This window comes from Scomber japonicus, chromosome 13, assembly GCF_027409825.1.
Source record: "Scomber japonicus isolate fScoJap1 chromosome 13, fScoJap1.pri, whole genome shotgun sequence".
In the NCBI taxonomy this organism is placed as follows: domain Eukaryota; kingdom Metazoa; phylum Chordata; class Actinopteri; order Scombriformes; family Scombridae; genus Scomber; species Scomber japonicus.
The window spans coordinates 3,863,944-3,881,203 of record NC_070590.1 but is presented as its reverse complement, the minus strand read 5'-3'; the positions used below and the strand labels follow the sequence as shown (position 1 = coordinate 3,881,203).

General features: G+C 45.3%; 1 protein-coding gene across 1 annotated transcript in view; it reads left to right on the top strand.

The window, feature by feature from the left end:
* The first annotated feature begins 1,022 nt into the window (after positions 1 to 1,022).
* The window catches only part of wwc1 (WW and C2 domain containing 1), a 53,900-nt gene continuing 37,662 nt past the window's right edge, over positions 1,023 to 17,260 (top strand). Inside the window, 2 exon segments of the mRNA XM_053332153.1 lie at positions 1,023 to 1,161; positions 2,108 to 2,366. Coding sequence (XP_053188128.1) covers positions 1,023 to 1,161; positions 2,108 to 2,366 — 398 coding nt within the window.

Here is a 17,260-nt window from a genome sequence, read left to right as displayed (position 1 = left end):
TGGGTAATGTGAGTGTGAGTAGTAGTGTTGCATCTTGGGTAATGTGAGTGTGAGTAGTAGCGTTGCATCTTGGGTAATGTGAGTGTGAGTAGTAGTGTTGCATCTTGGGTAATGTGAGTGTGAGTAGTAGCGTTGCATCTTGGGTAATGTGAGTGTGAGTAGTAGCGTTGCATCTTGGGTAATGTGAGTGTGAGTAGTAGCGTTGCATCTTGGGTAATGTGAGTGTGAGTAGTAGCGTTGCATCTTGGGTAATGTGAGTGTGAGTAGTAGCGTTGCATCTTGGGTAATGTGAGTGTGAGTAGTAGCGTTGCATCTTGGGTAATGTGAGTGTGAGTAGTAGTAGCGTTGCATCTTGGGTAATGTGAGTGTGAGTAGTAGTGTTGCATCTTGGGTAATGTGAGTGTGAGTAGTAGCGTTGCATCTTGGGTAATGTGAGTGTGAGTAGTAGCGTTGCATCTTGGGTAATGTGAGTGTGAGTAGTAACGTTGCATCTTGGGTAATGTGAGTGTGAGTAGTAGTGTTGCATCTTGGGTAATGTGAGTGTGAGTAGTAGCGTTGCATCTTGGGTAATGTGAGTGTGAGTAGTTGCATTGCATCTTGGGTAATGTGAGTGTGAGTAGTAGTGTTGCATCTTGGGTAATGTGAGTGTGAGTAGTAGCGTTGCATCTTGGGTAATGTGAGTGTGAGTAGTAGTGTTGCATCTTGGGTAATGTGAGTGTGAGTAGTCAGCTCTTGATGCATACTCTGCATTTCTGGAGAATCTAGTAAACCATCCAGGAACTTCTCACATACTCTAAATCACTACACAGTTAAACACACTACATACCTCACATGACCTCAGAGTTAGTACGAGTAGTAGGAAAGGATGAAGTTTAGAACAGACTCAGTGTCTGTAAAGGTTTTATGCTGCAGCAGTCCAACTGTAATGGAGCCCATGTTGATTGCAGGTCTGCACTTCACACCCCAATCCCTAATCCCACGCCCTATGGCAATCAGAAAGTGGTGACGGGAGCAGGACCAAGATGTCTGGAAGCTCCCAGTCAAAAATTGTCCCTCAGGCAACAGTTAAAGTTATAAAAATGAAGAAAATAAAGGTACCAAACAAAGTGCGACTCAAGAAAGACCTCAACAGCGGAGCAGGTTGGAGCACGTTGGAGGATGGTATCCAGCAAACAGGCAGATCACTACAATGGCTGTAAAGGTTTTAGGAATGGAGGCCATGTTGATTGCAGGTCTGCACTGCACATCCTTATCCCAGGTGCTCAAACCTTGTGCACCAATAATACCTTCATACCATTGTCTCATTCACTCAGCAGTGCCAATCCCAGTCATCGTCCGTAAATATCAGGAACCTAGAAATGCCTGAGACCCAGGATCTCCTCCAAGCTGCGGTATGAGACAGCCTGCAACCAAAGTACCCAGATGATGTCAAGGTACACTGGAGTTCACTGAAGACGACTGTGTCAAGGGTACCAAATTGGACCAGTAGGTGTCCTCATGGTGTTGGGTGTACATTTCTTTATAGGTGGGAACTTTGTCAGGTGTTGCTGGACGGATGAGCACACAGTTTTTTTCGAACGCTCCATGCTCCGTCACGTTTGTTTGTTTGTTGTATGTGACACAGCTGAATGGACTTTATATGCACTGGCAATGAATACTTGCATGTTATTGAAGATCATTAAAACGGTGAGAAATAAAGAATGCATCAAATGAAAAAGCAAATCCGGAAGCTGTTTGGTCGTGCATTAGCCAGCGTGTCGATTAGTTTTAGCCTGTCTATGCAGCACCTCAGTGGCTTTAAGTTTTAGGCTTAGCCGCTACAACGACCGTCCTGAACACTGGCGAGGAAGTCCTTGGTTTAAACACAAAGATAAACTTGGACTGGTTCGAAGACAATGATGAGGAAATTGGAAATCTTGAAAGCCTCCTTCCCTCATCATGAAGATCTGGGATAAGAGATACCCACTGACTTCAGAGATATAGTTATTGACATCCTTTTTTAAACGGGTGGCAAGACAAGACCGTGTGGCACAAGAGACAAGATAAGAGTGTGTCTCAACTGGGAAGATTGTTGCCCTCTTCAAGAGACCGCTCCCACTCTCTGAAGAAATCCTCTCTGAATCCCAATCCTTAAGTCATTTCAAGGCCAAGTCCAAGATCTTCTACACATCCGCTGCAGAGCTGCGATATGCAGATTCAGATTTACACGACTTTATTTATCCCAGAAGGGCGATTCACGTCTACGGCCAACCCCAGTCCACAAACAAAAGAAAAAACTCAAAGGCAAAGCAGCAAAATGTCAGAGACTACAGATCAGCCCATGGGTACAAGGAACACGAGCAGCAAACACACTCTAGCACCCTCGGGTATTTACATATGTGCAGGCTTACATGAGGAACCAGCAAAAAGCCGAGAAAACAAAAATAATCCACCTAAATTTAAGTAATGAAGCATTCAGCAACACTCTGGCAGCCTCAGGTCATGCCATAAATGTAGACTCACATGAGGAAGCAGGAGGAAAACAAACAGGGATAACATCACGCGTTATATTTCACATTCATTTAAAAGAACTGTTGGCATTAAGCAGCCTGATAGCAGAAGGAATGAAGGACTTAGAGGAGCGGTTTGTTTTCCTAAGGGATGCATAATAATGCGGGCCTGAGGGCATTACAGTGAATTCACTGAACATGGTCAGAAAGCAAAAGGAATTATCAGTCAGTCTGAGCCATATGTTTCTCCCCGAGGGTCCACAAGTCTATTTGCTGGACTGCAATTATCTTGGAGCAGACCTCAACAGTTTACCAATAAATGTCCTTCACAGACAACCCATTAAACCAGCAAACTAATGACAAAGCTAAAAGACGTTCAATAAATGACTGATTTAAAAAAATTACATAAAATAATGTTACAGACATTAAAAGAGTAAAGCTTCCACATTAATGGCACTTTTCCACTACACAGTTCCAGCACGACTCGACTCGTTTTTTTTTGCGTTCCAGCACTAGGGATAGTACCTGGTACCTGGTACTTTTTTAGTACCTGCTCTGCTGAGGTTCCAAGCGAGCCGAGCCGATACTAAATGTGACGTGAATGTCACATCAGACTGCCGGTCTCTGATTGGTCAGAAGAGTTGTCGCTGGAAGAATCATGAGCCGTCCCACACAAGAATCAAACCTGGCATTTTTAAATACTGGTAACAGCGTTACAGCGATTCGGTTTCTCTTCTCTTTGCTTTGTGTGTGACAGAAAGCCACATACAGCAGCAAGTACACCATCACCTCCATGTCTTCCATTGTCTATGTGTTTGTGTCGCGTATAAAACAGGCCACAGCAGTTTTGCGGAGCCGTGCTATGACGACCCCGCCCACGTTGAGTAGGTACTTCTTTGTAATGGAAAAGGACGTTCCTGGAACTGAACCGAGTCTAGTGCTGGAACTGTGTAGTGGAAAAGCGCCATAAGTGAATTCTGCGCTTGACTACCAATTACGTTGTTCATAATGAATTTGAGTTGAGTCGTGTTCCTAGATACTCTGGGTGTTGACTAGTTGAACTATTTGAATGATATGTGGGTGCTTCTGTTGAGTATGAAGGGTTTTGCATCCTCCACACCTTTACCAGCTTCATAAGTGGGTCTAGTTTGCCATCAATTCAGAATACAATCTCATCTTCTCAAATATCCATCACAAGGAATGTAACCTCATCAGGTCTGAAGTGATTATGTTTTTTGGGGATTTTTAGGGATTATTATAAATGATATTTTCCAGATTGTAGACATCTGGCCACATTCAGCACACATCTGGAAGAGTTTTGTGACGACCTCGCTGAGCAGATTAAGCACAGCAATGCAAAGTGCGCCCACAAATGGTGTCTGTGTGAGTAGCCTTACCTTCACTCCCTTTTTAAATACGGCTGTGACACATTTCTGAGATACCACAATATCATTCAGAGGTACAAGAGACCCTCTAAGCATGGAAGCATTATTAGAGTCGGACATTTCAATGTGAGAGAAAAATGAGCTGGAAGTGTTCGGCAAATCAGCATCCTCCACACCATTTACAATGATGAATTGCTTAGTCTCACTTGCATATTGATTAATGGAGGCCGTTGGTTTGATCCCTTGCCAGGCAGCTCTAAGGTCACTGCTGCTATATTTTCTTATACTTCATTTTGACTTTCCTTATTTCATTCCTTTACTTATACAGTGTTTTAACCCTTAAACAGGCCTTACTTGTTATGTCATTTGCACCTAAAGTTAGGAAGGTAAGAAGGAAAGGAGGGAAGAAGGAAGGAAGGAAGGAAGGAAGGAAATAAGGAAGGAAGGAAGGAAAGGAGGGAAGAAGGGAAGAAGGAAGGAAAGGAGGAAGGAAAGGAAGGAGGGAGGAAGGAAAGGAGGAAGGAAAGGAAGGAGGGAGGAAGGAAGGAAGGAAACGAGGGAAGAAGGAAGGAAAGGAAGGAAGGAAGGAAGGAAGGAAACGAGGGAAGAAGGAAGGAAAGGAGGAAGGAAGGGAAGCAAGGGAGGAAGAAGGAAGGGAAGGGAGGGAGGAAGAAGGAAGGAAGGAAACGAGGGAAGAAGGAAGGAAAGGAGGAAGGAAGGGAAGCAAGGGAGGAAGAAGGAAGGGAAGGGAGGGAGGAAGAAGGAAGGAAGGAAGGAAGAAAGAAAGGAAGGACAGATGAAGGAAGGAAGAAAGGACAGAAGGAGGGAACATTTACCCTAACAGCTGAACTTAGATCTAAGGAAGGAAGGAAGGAAGGAAGGAAGGAAGGAAGGACAGAGGAAGGACCCGGGAGGACAACAGGAAGGTTAAAGAGTCTGTATCTCCTGGTGCACGTTGTCTGTTTAAGGGTTAAAAATCCCTTTTATTTTGATTGAGATCTGATTTAAACTCTTTAGTTAGCTGAGGTTATTTTGCTAAGTAACCTTTTTTTTAATTGGAAAGACTTGGTCAACACACAATGTGATTTATGATAAGACAACGTCAGAATCACAAAAACATTACCAGTCTGTAAAATATGCCTGAAGAGAGGAGACATTGTCCTCTGACCAAGTCTGTACTGGTCTCTCAACATGCTTGAGGCGATGGAAGGAGGGATATAAGTGAGGTATACTGTTGGGATAGGATGCACCAAAGGAAGGTATGGGCCATGATTTGTAACTATGGTTCGCAAAGGTCAATCATTGTGCTCTTTTGTGTAGGACCACATACTGCCATACACAGTCCATATGTCCTCAAAGTCTTGATTAATTTACAGTGATTAAAATCCCCGAGGATAAATATGGGGGCATTCGGACAGATTGAATTTGTCCTGTTCTTTACGTCTGCAATCCACTGTGTAGCAGATAATGCAGTGGTTCAGTATCTGGGCTACATACAGTATATTCTTCACAGTCATGACACTGTTATAGTACTTTTTGTTGATGTCAAAAGATACCCCCCCCCCTCTTTGACTCTTCCTGGTAATCCCAGTGACCCCTCCAGTTAAAATGGGCAACCAAATCCATTAATTAGGGCCGTTTTGGGGTAATTTTACGGGGCCATGACCGTTGGCTTGTGTCTCTATAGGGCCGTTTCCACTGAAGAAGTTCCTGGAACTATTTGAGGGACAGGAACTTTACAGGAACCTTCCTCTCACTCGGCCCTGTCAATCGCTGTGTCTCCACTGAGAGGGCCGAGTGAGAGGAAGTTCCAATCAGCACCCAAGAGTTTTTCGAGGTTGTTCTGAGTACCTACTCCGAGGCAGGGACTCGCTTAGCCCCTGTAAAAGTTCGGGAACCCTGTCCTTTGGAGGCGGTTCCTGCGGTGGAGACACGAACCAACTGCCACGGCCCCGTAAAATTACCCCAAAGTTCCTGCGGTGGAAACGGCCCTTATAGCAGGAACCTTCTCTGAAGTACAATGGTACTTTAACGGGGGTAAAACAAGTCCCTGCCTTGGGGTATGTACTCCGTGCGGCCTGGGTGGGGCTTGAGGTTGACTCAGTGCTGATTGGGTATCTTCAAAGAGGGATGTGACATCAACAGAAGGCACCGAAATAAGTGCCACGTTGTTCATAACTTCCACCGCTATGTACATGAAAACAGCAAACAGGAATGTAGCGACCATCTCAGCTTTTTCCACGTCGACCTCCTTGTTGTTGTTTTTTTATGCCTTCGGTGTGTCGCCTCTGTGAGGTCATGGTCAAAACTGTCACACAACAACAATTGAACCTGTTGCAGAATGATAACATCACTTACAGAGTCCGGTGGCTCCTATCACGGACCTTCTCTGCAGTGGAGACCTAATGAGCCTTTTGCTCCTGGAGAAAATTAGATATGCAAGAAAAAACGACATGGAGAATTTGGGGAGGAGGAGTGGGTTAATTTTTATGACCAACATTATGATTGTATCTGCCTTTTGTGGGAGGGAAGGAGAAAGGAAAAGAGCTAGGGAGGAAAGGAAGGAAGGAAGGAAGGTAGGACGGAGGGAGGAAAAGAGAAAGGGAGGAAAGAAGGAAGGAGGGAAGGAAAGAAGGAGGGAGGAAGGAAGGAAAGAAGGACGGAGGGAGGGAGGAAGGACAGACAGAAGGAAGGAGGGAAGGGAGGAAAGAAGGAAAGAAGGAACAGTCAAAACAGATGGGGTCAATTTGACCCGGGGATGACAGGAAGGTTAAGCTTGACTTTAAACTCTGTAGGCTGGCCTCCAACAAATATCAACATTTTAACCCTATATTGTAACAACATGCATTTTAGCTTGACTGTATACACTACTTATCCATAGTTAGTAGAAGCAGTAGATAGTGGCCCGCACCCACAGCCTCCAATTTGGAGAAGCAACCACCTGAATAAAGGTCCATCTACAGAATCAATGTCAGTTCGAGTGTAGACAGCCTTTTTCTTTTGGCTCTACATTTTCTCAACCATTAAACTCCCAAATACCTTCACATTAGAGGTAAGATCTTAAGCCCGAGTCCGAGCCCGAGTCCGAGCCCGACCCGACCCGGCCCGAATCAATTATTACGTTCGGGTCGGGTCGGGTCGGGCTTCTCTCTCGCTAACTTAATAAACATGTATGAATGGATTCATCCGTGCGTCTCCAGCGGAGGATTTTTAAAGTCTGTTTGTTTCCGCCTTTAGTAACGAAGACTATAGTGAACCTGCTGCTCTGGAGGCTTTACCCCAGAGACCTGCTCCTGCTGCTGTTCCTCGCCTTGTCAGAGAACATGCATCTTACAGTTAAACTGGGAGAATTCGTTACAGAAGGCTTTAATTTATTATCATTATGCACAGGCATCGTCACAAATGGGTCCAGTCCCTTTTCCCGGAACAGTGCTCTGTCCGGCTCTGACTGACGCATCCCCTCCCTTTCCTCCTCCTCCTGAGTCCTCACAAATAAAATATAACATTTCGGGTTTTTTCGGGCTCGGGCCTACAAATCAAGTTAATTGATCGGGCCGGGTCGGGCTTTAATACCCGCGGGCCTGGGTCGGGTCGGGCTGGATTTTTTAGGCCCGATCTTACCTCTACTTCACATGCACTGCCCTGTATTACACCACAGCAGCCCTCTCTGACCCAAGCAGCTAATATATGGACTAATAATGTGCACGACACCGTATAATGCCGCAAACATTCAATGATTTCCAATAGAAGAGGCTGAGGTTTACAGGGAGGGAGGGAGGGAAGGAGGGGGGGGAGGGAGGGGGGGGGGGGAAGGAAGGGAGGGGGGGAAGGAGGGAGGGAGGCAGCGGTGTGGCTCGAGCCTGAGTGGTCAGAATGTGAATAGTTTTGCGTCGGCGGACCCACGGGATCTCGCTGACAGAGAAACGTTCTCTCTCACACTTTGAAAAAGTTACCAGGTCTTGTCTACACTTGAATAATTTAAGACCCCTCTCATCCCTGTGTATGCGCGTGTGTGTGTGCGCCCGTGTGTGTGTGTGTGTGTGTGTGTGTGTGTGTGTGTGTGTGTGTGTGTGTGTCTTTACATCAGCATTGTCTGTCTGACCTTGTGACTCATTCAGATACTCAGCATGCCTTAAGGCAACGGGAGCACAGGAGCACAATGACGCGCCTTCTGAATATAGTACTGTGGACTGTGAGACAAAGAAATTTATTTTTTTACTTTTATTATTTATTTATTTATTTATTTATTTATTTATTTATTTATTCACAATTTTGGTGGTTTAGAGCCCTGTCACGATTTAACCCTTAAACAGGCAACGTGCACCAGGAGATACAGACTCTTTAAACTTCCTGTCGTCCTCCTGGGTCAAACTGACCCCTTCTGTTTTGACTGTTCCTTCTTTCTTCCCTTACTTCCTTCCTTTTTTCTATCCTTCCTCCCTCCCGTCCTTCCTTCCTTCCTTCCTTCCTCCCTCCCTCCTTTCTTCTACCCTCCTTTCCTTCCTTTCCTTCCTTCTTCCCTCCTTTCCGTCCGTCCGTCCTTCCTTCCTCCCTCCTTTCTTTCCTTCTTCCTCCCTCCTTCCTTTCCTTCCTTCTTACTCCCTTCCTTTCCTTCCTTCTTACTCCCTCCTTTCCTTCCTTCTTCCCTCCTTTCCTTCCTTCTTCCCTCCTTTCCTTCCTTCCTTCCTTCCTTCCTTACTTACTTTAAGTGCAAATGACATAACTAGTAAGGATTTTTTCATCTAGTTTTCCACTCCTGCCTGTTTAAGGGTTAAGATGATTAATGAAAATCATGCAACAACAGATACCATATTCAGACTTGCATTTACATTACAGTGATGCTTTTATCCAAAGCAACTAAAAATGCAGTAAGAGAGAGAGGGTTTTCTTTCCAATTAAAGTAAGAAGCAACTTAAAGTAGACAAGTGCATAAGTAATACCATAAGCAAAAAGATAGTAGGTAGTTCTGAGTAGAGCTGAGTTGTCAGATGTTCATTGAATGCATGAAAGGAGTCAGCAGACCGTGTGAAGTAGGCATGGGCCGGTATGAGATTCTGGCGGTATGATAACCTTAAGAAAAAATATCACGGTTTCACGGTATGGTGGTATTGTGATTACAGCTCTAAAATGTTCCTAAAAGCAAGACAAATAAAGACAGATATGTTAATTTAACCTGAATCTGTAATGACAGTGTGAGGGGTCGTGATACTCTACGCTGCAGCTGATTTCTGACCAGCACTTCCTGTCTTTGACCAGACTAAAAGTGAGGGTCACTTCCTTTTCCTAAACAGAGATTAAGCTCGTACTCCTGTTGTCCTAGAGTCAAGAAGGGAAGGAAGGAAGGGAGGGAGGGAGGAAGGAAAGAAGGGAGGGAGGGAGGGGAAGGAGGGAGGGTGGGAAGGGAAGGAGGAAGGACGGAAGGGAGGGAGGGAGGGAGAGAGGAAGAAAAGGAAGGGAGGAAGAAAAGAAGGAAGGATGGGAGGGAGGAAGAAGAAAGGAAAGAAGGAAGGAAGGAAAGGAAGGACTAGCACTTCCTGTCTTTGACCAGACTAAAAACAGCTCATACCTCAGGAACGGTATGACAGAACATTTGGCGGTTTCGGTCATCGTGGCTTTTTCAAATCGCGGTATACCTTGAACACGGTTATCATCCCATGCCTAGTGTGAAGCTGGGTAACGTCTGCATGATGATGACCAGACTTATTACCAGACGTTGCTCATTTGCAGACCAGCATGGACAGGAAGGGGACATGTAGCCTGATTGCACTGGTTGCCATGAAAGCAAGCATAAAAGCTTTGGTGGTGATGCGAGCAGCGAGCTGCCACCTGGAGCGAGTGGAGGCAGATGTGATGTTTCATGTTTATATGATAACATCAATAAATGGACAGACAACAACTAACAGTAGCTTTAATGAAGCTTTGCAGGATTTGTTCACACATGGCAGACCACTTCCTGATTTAACATAAATGCCTAACTACTTAGTTTATATATGAACCTTCTACCAGCAGGGGGTGCAAGACTACAACACAGTCACAGAGTCCTTCTGTTTTTATAGTTCGGAGGAATCTTTTGGTATAACCCCTGCGTCGCCTCAGCTTCCTGCTCAATTATGGAAAAAATCATAATCACGATTATTTAGGTCAAAATTGAAATCACGATTATTAAAACGATTTTTTTTAAACTTTAGAAACATGCTGCATTTATTAGACATTTCTTTCTTGTCCGTTCGGTAGGAAGGAAGGAAGGAAGAAGGAAGGAAAGGAGGGAGGGAGGAAGGAGGAAAATGGAAACGGGACGTAACAGTGGGGTGCTCTGGACAGGAAGTGCTGTATCACTCCTGATGAGCAGCTTGGCATCTTGCATGGAAGCATATAACATACAGTCATTCAAGTGGTGGATGAAACTAGACAGTTGCTATCCAGATATACTCAGTTTCCCATTTTCCAGGGTCTGGGCTCAGACAGGTACTGCCAAATCCTCCTGATGTAGTAAAAAGTGAATCTGCTGTGCATGACTGGGAGACGGCTGCAGCTCGTGAAGGACATTTGATCGTCGAGTATAACTCCCATGATGCTTTGCAGACTCAGTGGGAAATAAACAGAGATGAGCGGAGAGACAATACTAATGTTTGCAAGATGTTACCAAGTTAAGTTTGGTTTTGGAACATCGTCGTGTTTCCATGAGTTTGCACGTAGATAACTGTTAGATACTGTTCACATTGTGACTCATTAGACCAGGGGTGTCAAACATGCGGCCCGTGGGCCAGAACCGGCCCGCCAAGGGGTGCAATCCGGCCCACTTTCCTTCCTGTGTTCTTTTCCTTCTGTCCTTCCATCTGTCCTTCCTACTTCCTTTTATCCTTTCTTTGTTTCTTCCTTCCTTTTTTCCTTCCATCTGTCCTTCCTCCCATCTGTCCTTCTTCCCTTTCTTCCTTCTGTCCTTTCTTCCTTCTGTCCTTCCTCCCATCTGTCCTTCCTCCCTTCCTTCCTTCCTTCCTCCCATCTGTCCTTCCTCCCTTTCTTCCTTCTGTCCTTCCTTACATCGGTCCTTCTTCCCTTTTGTCCTTATGTCCTTCCTTCCTTATTACCTCCCTCCTTCCTTCCTCCCTCCCTCCTTTCCTTCCTTACCTCCTTCTCTCTTTCTTTCCTCCCTCCTTCCTTCTTACCTCCCTCCTTTCCTTCTTTCCTCCCTCCTTTCCTTCCTCCCTCCCTCCCTCCTTTCCTTCCTTCCTCCCTCCCTCCTTTCCTTCCTTCTTCCTCCCTCCCTCCCTCCTTTCCTTCCTTCCTTCTTCCTCCCTCCCTTCCTTCCTAAATGTAAAAATGGGTCAAATTTGGCCATGAACAGTATGTAAACTTCAATCTCACACAGAGCTCACCTGAACAATCCTCCACCTCTACCATGCCTAATCTGATAGCATCATGTGTGAGGTGTGAGGTGTGAGAGGAAAGCGAGTGCATTCATCCAATATTTTAATGAGTGTTTGAAACCCACATATGGAAAGGCATCTGGCCAAGTTGATTTCCCTTGTTTGAGAAGTTCCTGTGAATATATTTACACTTTTCCTTGTTTTTAAAAGTAGGCAACCACTTGGAAGCCAGACGACCACAGCTGCAGAGGAGCAAACTAAACTTTAAAAAAATAAGTTTTAAGAGTCTACACAAGGTGACTTTTTGATGCTCAAAAGATAGTCTCTTCTTTCTGTCTACTCCTGCTTTTTTTCTTAATGTTTTTCACTCCTTCTCCCCTCCTCCTTCTCGCTTCCAGGCCTTTCTTTGTAATGGCTTCCATACCGAGCAGCTATTTTTTTTCTTCTTCTTCTTTTTTTTTTTTAACTGGCAGAGCGTGGGATTAATGTTTGCCAGTGGAGGAAAATGGCTGTCCAGGGAGTTACCTGTCAGGACCCTGCAGTGTTGCTGGCCTCTCCACGGGGCAATGGATGTTGTGTAACAACATCAGGAGAAACGTCACCTCGGAGGAATGTGGGAAAATATGAGCTGGTGGGGGCGGATCAGAGGAGGAGGAGGGAGGAGGGAGGAGAGGTTCGAGTAGAGAGAGCTTCAGTGACTGTTGTGGTACCCAGACGTGAATCACAGGGAGATAAAATGGGTCAGTGGATACCAACCTGATCTAGTTACACAATGTGCTGAAGTGTGAGAACTGAAACAAGTAGGAGTTTAATAGATATCATTTAATTTAATATATATCATGGGACACGCTACATCAGGGGTTTCAAACATGCGGCCCGTGGGCCAGACCCGGCCCGCCGAGAGGTTCAATCCGGCCCAGTTTCCTTCTTCCTCTTTTCCTTCCTTGCTCCCTTCCTTCCTTCCTTCCTTCCTTCCTTCCTGTGTTCTTTTCCTTCCTTCTTTCCTTCCATCTGTCCTTGCTCCCTTCCTTCCTTCCTTCCATCTGTCCTTGCTCCCTTCTTTCCTTCCTTCCTTCCTTCTTGTCTTCTCTTCTCTTCCTTCCATCTGTCCTTGCTCCCTTCCTTCCTTCCTTCTTGTCTTCTCTTCTCTTCCTTCCATCTGTCCTTGCTTCCTTCCATCTGTCCTTGCTCCCTTCCTTCCTCCCTGTCTTCCTTCCTTCCAGCTTTCCTTCCTGTATTCTCTTCCTTCTCCTCCTTCTTTTCCGTCCTTCCTTCCTTCTTTTCCTTCCTTCCTTTTAGTGATCCGGCCCATATCAGATGAAATTGTGCTGTATGTGACCCTTGAATGAAGATGAGTTTGACACGCCTCCGCTACATGATAGTACCCGGGAGTTCTGATTTATTCCATACTTTCTTTCAAGGCTCAGAAAGTCTTTCAAATTTCAGATTCATTTGACATTACTTGTCAACTGAACTTGTTTTTGTCTTTTATGCAAGAGGAACATTATCAATATCTCCTCATGAACTTTTGACTCTGTGCATACATTTTTATTATTACTTCCTTTCTTTTTTCTATCCTTCCTTCCTCCCTCCCTCCCTCCCTCCCGTCCTTCCTTCCTTCCTTCCTTCCTCCCTCCCTCCTTTCTTTCCTTCTTCCTCCCTCCTTCCTTTCCTTCCTTCTTACTCCCTTCCTTCCCTTCCTTCCTCCCTCCTTTCCTTCCTTCTTCCCTCCTTTCCTTCCTTCTTCCCTCCTTTCCTTCCTTTCTTCCTTCCTTCCTTCCTTCCTTCCTTCCTTCCTACCTTCCTCCTCCCTCCCTCCTTTCCTTCCTTCCTCCCTCCTTTCCTTCCTTCTTCCCTCCTTTCCGTCCGTCCGTCCTTCCTTCCTTCCTTCCTCCCTCCTTTCTTTCCTTCTTCCTCCCTCCTTCCTTTCCTTCCTTCTTACTCCCTTCCTTCAGTAAACAATATATTAGGGCTGTCAGTGTTAACGAGTTAATCGCGATTAGATTAATGCAATCCATAACGCGTTAATTTTTTTAAATCGCATTTTAATGTAGCAAGCCTTTTTGTCCCTTCTACTCCCCCGTAGACGGCTCCTCTAGCTGTAGCGCTATGCTTTGAAGTGGCCTCCTGCAGTAAACCTACCGCGCTGATGGAAAGTAAGAGAGCTACTGGACTTTTGAACGGCTTGTTTAACTTTAAAACACTTCCAGACGCTTCAGTTGACAAGTCAAAAGTAAAATGCAACCTGTGTCAAACGGAGTTTAACTACCACCGGAGTACGTGGAGTTTGAGTTAGCACCTCCACGCTAAACACCCAGGTGCAGCCAAGCCAGCCTCAGCTCCACCAAAGGACCATTTTGGAGTGTGGGAGTCGCAGCAGAGCCGTGATTGATTCCCAGTTAAGATACTCTGGTAAGAAATGCTTTACATTATGGGCTTAAAACTGCCTTCAAATGTAAAATAACAGGATTTTAAACATGCAATTCAAAACGCCATTAATCCGATTAACTATGGAAATTCTGTGATTAATCGCGATTAAAAAAATTAATCGTTTGACAGCCCTAATTTTTATACGTACATTGAGCATAAATGGGCCCATAGACATGTCACTTCCTGTTTAACAACCTGCTCACATGCTAGCACCACTACTCTAAAACCAATACAGTCAGTGCACATTTTCAACCTTGCACAATTTTTTATTATTTCTTTTTAAAGTATAAACTTGCTGAGTTTTGGAAAACATTATTACATTTGTAGATATTTGTCTCATGTAGAAGATTATATATGGCTTTACTTCTCCTGCACTCAATTTGTCAACATAAGAACAACTGCAAATTGGTTCTGAAGAGGTGCAGCAGGAAGGGATAGAGGGAATTATCCCACTCAGATGAAATACTCTCAGTCTTCCTTCCTTCCTTCCTTCCTTCCTTCCTTCCTTCCTTCCTTCCTTCCTTCCTTCTTTCCACTCAGATGAAATACTCTCAGTCTTCCTTCCTTCCTTCCTTCCTTCCTTCTTTCCACTCAGATGAAATACTCTCAGTCTTCCTTCCTTCCTTCCTTCCTTCCTTCCTTCTTTCCACTCAGATGAAATACTCTCAGTCTTCCTTCCTTCCTTCCTTCCTTCCTTCCTTCCTTCCTTCCTTCTTTCCACTCAGATGAAATACTCTCAGTCTTCCTTCCTTCCTTCCTTCCTTCCTTCTTTCCACTCAGATGAAATACTCTCAGTCTTCCTTCCTTCCTTCCTTCCTTCCTTCCTTCTTTCCACTCAGATGAAATACTCTCAGTCTTCCTTCCTTCCTTCCTTCCTTCCTTCCTTCCTTCCTTCCTTCCTTCTTTCCACTCAGATGAAATACTCTCAGTCTTCCTTCCTTCCTTCCTTCCTTCCTTCCTTCCTTCCTTCCTTCCTTCTTTCCACTCAGATGAAATACTCTCAGTCTTCCTTCCTTCCTTCCTTCCTTCCTTCCTTCCTTCCTTCCTTCTTTCCACTCAGATGAAATACTCTCAGTCTTCCTTCCTTCCTTCCTTCCTTCCTTCCTTCCTTCCTTCCTTCCTTCTTTCCACTCAGATGAAATACTCTGTCTTCCTTCCTTCCTTCCTTCCTTCCTTCCTTCCTTCTTTCCACTCAGATGAAATACTCTCAGTCTTCCTTCCTTCCTTCCTTCTTTCCACTCAGATGAAATACTCTCTGTCTTCCTTCCTTCCTTCCTTCCTTCCTTCCTTCCTTCCTTCCTTCCTTCTTTCCACTCAGATGAAATACTCTGTCTTCCTTCCTTCCTTCCTTCCTTCCTTCTTTCCACTCAGATGAAATACTCTGTCTTCCTTCCTTCCTTCCCTCCTTCCTTCTTTCCACTCAGATGAAATACTCTGTCTTCCTTCCTTCCTTCCTTCCTTCCTTCCTTCCTTCCTTCTTTCCACTCAGATGAAATACTCTGTCTTCCTTCCTTCCTTCCTTCCTTCTTTCCACTCAGATGAAATACTCTGTCTTCCTTCCTTCCTTCCTTCCTTCCTTCCTTCCTTCCTTCCTTCCTTCCTTCTTTCCACTCAGATGAAATACTCTCAGTCTTCCTTCCTTCCTTCCTTCCTTCCTTCCTTCCTTCTTTCCACTCAGATGAAATACTCTCAATCTTCCTTCCTTCCTTCCTTCCTTCCTTCCTTCCTTCCTTCCTTCTTTCCACTCAGATGAAATACTCTCAGTCTTCCTTCCTTCCTTCCTTCCTTCCTTCCTTCTTTCCACTCAGATGAAATACTCTCAGTCTTCCTTCCTTCCTTCCTTCCTTCCTTCCTTCCTTCCTTCCACTCAGATGAAATACTCTGTCTTCCTTCCTTCCTTCCTTCCTTCCTTCCTTCCTTCCTTCCTTCCTTCTTTCCACTCAGATGAAATACTCTGTCTTCCTTCCTTCCTTCCTTCCTTCCTTCCTTCCTTCCTTCCTTCCTTCCTTCCTTCCTTCCTTCTTTCCACTCAGATGAAATACTCTGTCTTCCTTCCTTCCTTCCTTCCTTCCTTCCTTCCTTCCTTCTTTCCACTCAGATGAAATACTCTGTCTTCCTTCCTTCCTTCCTTCTTTCCACTCAGATGAAATACTCTCAGTCTTCCTTCCTTCCTTCCTTCCTTCCTTCCTTCCTTCTTTCCACTCAGATGAAATACTCTCAGTCTTCCTTCCTTCCTTCCTTCCTTCCTTCCTTCCTTCCTTCTTTCCACTCAGATGAAATACTCTCCGTCTGTGTTAAAGCTGCTCCAGAATTAAACTCCATCCCAGAAACTATTAGAGGACTGGGCGCATATGAAGAAATGTTTAATTAGTATTCAGCTCTCCCTTGCTGTCACATGTTGCTATCTTGGTATCCATCTCTCTTTTGACTGTTCCTTCCTTCCTTACTTACTCGTCTCCTTCCTCCCTTCCTTCCTTACTCCTTTCCCTCCTTTCCTTCCTTCCTTCCTTCCTCCCTCTGTCCCTGCTTCCTTCCTTCCTTCCTTCCTCCGCACCTTCCTTCCTTCCTTCTTTCCTCCTTTCCTTCCTTCCTCCCTTCCTTACTTCTTTCCTTCCTTCCTTCTTTACTCCTTTCCTTCCTCCCTCCTCCCTTCCTTCTTTCCTCCCTCTGTCCCTGCTTTCTCCCTTCCTTCATTCCTTCCTTCTGTCCTTACTCCTTTCCCTCCTTTCCTTCCTTCCTTCCTTCTTTCCTCCCTCTGTCCCTGCTTTCTCCCTTCCTTCCTTCCTTCCTTCCTCCGCACCTTCCTCCGCACCTTCCTCCGCACCTTCCTTCCTTCCTTCCTTCTTTCCTTCTTTCCTTCCTTCCTTACTTCTTTCCTTCCTTCCTTCTTTACTCCTTTCCTTCCTCCCTCCTCCCTTCCTTCTTTCCTCCCTCTGTCCCTGCTTTCTCCCTTCCTTCCTTCCTTCCTTCCTTCCTTCTGTCCTTCCGTCCTTACTCCTTTCCCTCCGTCCTTACTCCTTTCCCTCCTTTCCTTCCTTCCTTCCTTCTTTCCTCCCTCTGTCCCTGCTTTCTCCCTTCCTTCCTTCCTTCCTTCCTTCCTTCCTCCGCACCTTCCTCCGCACCTTCCTTCCTTCCTTCTTTCCTTCTTTCCTTCCTTCCTTACTTCTTTCCTTCCTTCCTTCTTTACTCCTTTCCTTCCTCCCTCCTCCCTTCCTTCTTTCCTCCCTCTGTCCCTGCTTTCTCCCTTCCTTCCTTCCTTCCTTCCTTACTCCTTTCCCTCCTTTCCTTCCTTCCTTCCTTCTTTCCTCCCTCTGTCCCTGCTTTCTCCCTTCCTTCCTTCCTTCCTTCCTTCCTTCCTTACTCCTTTCCCTCCTTTCCTTCCTTCCTTCCTCCCTCTGTCCCTGCTTTCTCCCTTCCTTCCTTCCTTCCTTCCTTCCTCCTTTCCTTCCTTCCTTCCTTCCTTCTTTCCTCCTTTCCTTCCTTCCTCCCTTCCTTACTTCTTTCCTTCCTTCCTTCTTTACTCCTTCCTCCCTCCTCCCTTCCTTCTTTCCTCCCTCTGTCCCTGCTTCCTCCCTTCCTTCCTTCCTTC